This window comes from Vigna umbellata, chromosome 1 (genome assembly GCF_029865625.1).
Source record: "Vigna umbellata cultivar VRB3 chromosome 1, Vumbellata_1.0, whole genome shotgun sequence".
Lineage (NCBI taxonomy): Eukaryota > Viridiplantae > Streptophyta > Magnoliopsida > Fabales > Fabaceae > Vigna > Vigna umbellata.
In genome coordinates, this window is record NC_142165.1 from 91,201,895 (window position 1) to 91,207,084 (window position 5,190).

At 33.7% G+C, this 5,190-nt stretch overlaps 1 protein-coding gene across 1 annotated transcript; it reads left to right on the plus strand.

Moving 5' to 3' along the window:
* Positions 1-322: 322 nt before the first annotated feature.
* On the plus strand, positions 323-3,109 carry LOC148206790 (peroxidase 73-like). Its single transcript, XM_088104741.1, has 4 exons — positions 323-619; positions 849-1,049; positions 1,186-1,351; positions 2,400-3,109. Exons 1-4 carry the CDS (start codon positions 401-403, stop codon positions 2,801-2,803), a joined length of 990 nt encoding a protein of 329 aa, XP_087960867.1. The 5' UTR covers positions 323-400; the 3' UTR covers positions 2,804-3,109.
* The last annotated feature ends 2,081 nt before the right edge of the window (positions 3,110-5,190 follow it).

Below are 5,190 nucleotides of genomic sequence, written 5' to 3' on the forward strand. Positions count from 1 at the left end.
AATCCCTTCCCCAGCAACTTTCTGGAAGCACTTCGTTTGACAAAGATAAAAGCAACGAAGCAAGCAAGAAGTTATTTGAATGGAACAAGGCGGCCACAGACACAGTCACAAACACAACCTCTCAACAACAGTGTCCCTTTCGGAGTCTTCTATTATTGTTTGTTCAAAGAATAATATAATAATAATAATAATAATAATAATAATAATAATAATAATACAATTTTATTTTCTAAATTGCTGTGTTGAAAAGATTCCAAGACAACTGGCTGCCTCGTGAGCCATGTCCCACGACGCTTAGCTTAACTTGGGTTGCTCTTATATATCCCCACTTAAACACCCTTACTCAGCACCTTTGTCACAAAATCCTCTTTCGTAATTCTTCCTCTGCAAAACACAGTAAATGGGTCGGCTTAATCTCATACTTGTGTGGTCGCTCTCATTAACACTGTCCCTTTATAATCTACATCCAACCTCTGCCCAGCTTAGTCCAAACCACTACGCTAATGTATGCCCCAATCTCGAAACCATCGTTAGACAGGTAGTTACCACCAAGTTTCAGCAAACCTTTGTCACTGTTCCAGCCACCCTTCGTCTCTTCTTCCACGATTGCTTTGTCCAGGTAAATCCACCAATCTATTAATGCCTACAAAACTCTCGCTTCAGTATATTATTATTTTCAAAAATACCCAACATTAAGCTCATCACTGATTTCTTTGTTTATAGTATTGTAGTCACACCTCTACAAAAATCTTCACATTGTGAAAGAAATCAAGGTTGAAAAAGTTTTTTGAGATAACAATTTGTTGTTGAAGTGGTGATGTTTTTGTTGTTTGTTGTGTTACGTAAAGGGTTGTGATGCCTCGGTTTTGGTGGCATCCACTGGGAACAACCAAGCGGAGAAGGATCACCCAGACAATCTTTCCTTGGCAGGTGATGGATTTGACACGGTGATCAAAGCAAAAGCTGCAGTAGATGCTGTCCCTCAGTGCAGGAACAAAGTCTCGTGTGCTGATATTTTGGCCTTGGCTACCCGTGATGTTATCGTACTGGTTAGTTCTTCACTCACTCTAATCTGTTCGTATATAAAATAATTTTATGCTTTCAAAACAAGCTCTAGCTTTTAATTATATGACATGGTATAAAACTATAGTTTTTTTTTAAAAATTTCTGCCTTAATTAATGCAGTCCGGTGGACCTTCGTATACCGTTGAGTTGGGAAGGTTTGATGGGTTAGTTTCAAGAGCTTCTGATGTAAATGGAAGGCTTCCGCATCCCACGTTCGATTTGAACCAGCTCAACTCCCTTTTTGCTGCAAATGGACTCACCCAAACTGATATGATTGCTCTCTCAGGTAATCACCCCTGCAACTGTTTTCTACAATGGTCCCATTAACTTATAAACCTTATTAGGGTCGTTGATAATGTAATTACTCATTTATGTTATAGTCAAATGAAGAGATAATGACTCACGAGTTCTTTTGGCTATTGTGAAAGTTGAAAAGCCAAAAGGGGTTGGTGAGGGGGAAATTTATTACATGGTTAATCAATACTGTATATTTACTTCAATTTTATTAATTTCACGAATTAAAAAAGTTAATCACATATCATATCCGTTGATACTATAAATCTTTGGTAATGTTGTAAAATGTATTGATCGTTTTTCAAAAAAGGGATGGTTCACTTTAGAAATAGAAGCTGAAGTAGAGAAACTATTAAGTGATTGATAAAGGACCAACAACACGTGTCTACGTGTACTCATGGGTTTTAATTTATGAGAAAAAAAAATAATGACATTTAATTGTTTGTAATGTAAAAGTTAGAAAAGATGGTGACAAGTTCCAAATCACCTGATATAGCTTTTTCAGACTTAAAATGTTTTTCCTTAGAGTTAATTCTTAAATGGATTTAAATAAGTAAAAAGTGAAAAATCCTTATATAGTCTTCATCACAGAGTTTTAAACAAACATATTGACTTGTCGTCATTCAATTAAAAACATATTATGACATCAAAATGACGACCTTGATCTAGATTTTATCATTAATTAATATTTTTCTAAAACTTAAAAAGGTTACTTTTGAAAATAATGCAATAATTTAATATATTTGAAACTTGTTTTTATTATGCTGTTGTATAAAGGTTGATACAAGTCTTTAGAGATAAATAATGGTGTATTAAATATAATAAAACACAATCATTTGTGAGTCAGAAAGCACTAAATAAAATGACATAGAAAAGCGAGGTCGGAGCTTGTGATCTGCATGCAAGTTGCAGAGGCTGAAAACGAGACGTGGTTGAGAGATGAAATCTGAATAAAAAGTGTTCACTAGTTAATAATTTTTGTAATCTTGCGTATTTACTTTATCCTCCCTCAATCAACGTGCTTAATTGCGAATTTGCAGGTGCACACACCCTTGGATTCTCCCACTGCAGCAAGTTCGCGAATAGAATATATAACTTCAATGGGCAAACTCCAGTGGACCCATCATTGAACAAGCAATACGCAATCCAATTGCAACAGATGTGCCCAAGGAACGTGGACCCAAGGATTGCCATTAACATGGATCCAACCACTCCCCGAAGATTCGATAACGTTTATTACCAAAACCTCCAACAAGGAAAGGGCCTTTTCACCTCGGATCAAATCCTCTTCACTGACCAAAGGTCCAGGAACACTGTTAATTCCTTTGCTTCAAATGCTAACGTTTTCAACTCTAACTTCATTGCTGCTATGACCAAACTGGGTCGTGTTGGAATCAAGACAGCAAGAAATGGCAAAATTCGTACCGATTGTTCTGTGCTTTAATTCAACACAATGTCGCAAACAGTGCATGTTTTAGGGGGAAAGCAAGTTGCAACCTTAATGGGGGAATTTAACTTGCAAGGGGCATTTAGATTAATTGTTTTTAATAAATTTGTTTGCGAATGATTCGGGAGTTGCTTGGATGCCCAGGGTAGGGAGTTTAAGGGAAGAAGAGAAGCTAAGGTTCAGTTTTTATTTGTTGTAATGTTCCAAATAATTCAAAGTCCTCCAAAACTATGAACTTTGAATTGTTCATAAAAATAATGGTTACCCAGAGGGAAAAAAAATCAATAAATGGATTTTAGAATACTTGAATCTCTATTGTTTTATGTTTATATTTTATTCTAGTATTAAATTTCTGGATCAAATAATGACATAAAGTTTAATTTAATAAAAATCATCAGTGGTTTAAGTATAAGCGTGATGCTATAAATCTTTTATTTTTAAATAGTTAAATTGTTGTCTTCATACTACTCCAAGTATGCTACACATAGTTTTTATTGAAAGACAAAATTTTTAATTTGTCTACTACCCATTTTCATTTATTTTCTTGCATAACTTTTCCTGTATTCGTTCCCTTAAAATAATCAACCTCACCATCCGAATATAACTTAAAAAATAATGCAAGTGCAAAACTATAATATTTGCTGACCTATTTGTATTAACTATTATTTCAATCCATTTCAAAGCCATGGGAGCAATCTTATTCTTACATTCGCACTCCAATATTTTCTGTATAAAAAACAAAACCAATTCCATCATGATAAAATACAACCCCGCACACAACAAGAAAATGAGCTGCATACCTGGTTTGTTCAGCATACCTGTAACGTGTGCAATTTACAATCTCCATTTGCAGATTACATTCATTGATACTATTCAACAAAAATCATATAGATGTTACGCTGAGAGTAACAACCAATACATTTACAAACCCTAAAGAAGCTTAGGTTCAAAAGTCATGCCAATAGTAAATCCCTCACTTAACATAATTCACAAAATGCTCTAAGGCAAATTGTTAAGAGACCTGTTAAAGAATTAAGAAATAGACAGAAAGAATGTCTATATATACTTTGGCTAAGGCATATCTATATTCAACTAATGCCACAATGTCATAATAGTAGCAAAGACGGATCACAAGTTATATGTCATGAACATTATATACTATTAAAAATAGTCATTATAATTTAGAATATACAAAAATAATCTTATTGTGTCTCTCTTCACCCTTCCCATTGAATATTCACATCATTCTCTCTTTATTCTTATTAATGCTTCACCCATCAATCTGTTGAGGCAACTAGCCAAAAGAATCCTCTCAACTATCTCAAACTGCCATCCTTTTAGCTTTATTTGAATATTTATCTTTATACGTGAATTGAAATATCAATATTATTTAATGAAATATTATTAAGAGATGAAAATAATCTCATACCACAATCTAACCCGCCCATTGTAAATTTAAATAGTCAACGATATCGATGTATTATGAATTTTAATTATAACAGTAAAAGACATTTATTTATTAAAAAATTTAATTTGATAAACCATAGATTTAACTTCTAATTGCTAAATCCTTAAAATTTCAAACATAATGGTGACAATATTTAAAACTGATATACCATGAACACAAAGGGATTGCAGTTTCACATATATCTTACCATGACCATCAAGCACTAATCATAAAAATAAAATGCAAGAAATGAACCACACGTTAAAGTCCTTGAACCATCAAACACAAGTAAAATAGTCAGAAAACCCAAAGCAATAACTTGGAATCTAGATCAAAAGCAAACCAAAGGTCAAAGTCCTTGAACCATTAGTCAGAAAACCCAAAGCAACAACTTGAATCTAGATCAAAAGTAAACAACAGGTTAAAGACCTTGAACCAAGTAAAACACTCAGAAAACCCAAAGCAACTACTTGGAATCTAGATCAAAAGCAATGGTTGCAAATTCATATCTTTTATGCACAGCAGATAAAGCACTCTTATTGGATTTGTGACATGAAATTCAATCCCTCACAGAAACCATCACATCACTTTTACCAACCGTTACATTGTTAATAAATCTATTATAATCAAAACTTGAAAATAGAAATATTACAAAGACCATTAATATCTTTAGATCCCAAGACAACTCATGCGAAATAAAAAAAAAATTACTTATGTGGTTTTAATATGATGATAGAAGCCGTCAGGTTGACCTGGAGGCCGAATTCTATGGTAGAGAATGCTTTTGTTATAGTAATTGGGCCATGAGAGACCTTATTACGCAATGCAAAAGAAAGGGTGTGCTGATATGAAGAAAGCTTGTTAGTTGCGCATATGAAGACCAATTTGCAATGTTTTTGAAACATACTACAACCTTTGTACAAATGAACACACAAGA

What these genes read in the sequence shown, in the direction of transcription:
- LOC148206790 (XM_088104741.1), top strand. Translation starts at nt 401, where the DNA reads ATGGGTCGGCTTAATCTCATACTTGTGTGGTCGCTCTCATTAACACTG. An exon ending in TCCACGATTGCTTTGTCCAG is followed by an intron (nt 620 to 848) that starts GTAAATCCACCA and finishes TGTTACGTAAAG; the next exon opens with GGTTGTGATGCCTCGGTTTT. An exon ending in TGATATGATTGCTCTCTCAG is followed by an intron (nt 1,352 to 2,399) that starts GTAATCACCCCT and finishes GCGAATTTGCAG; the next exon opens with GTGCACACACCCTTGGATTC.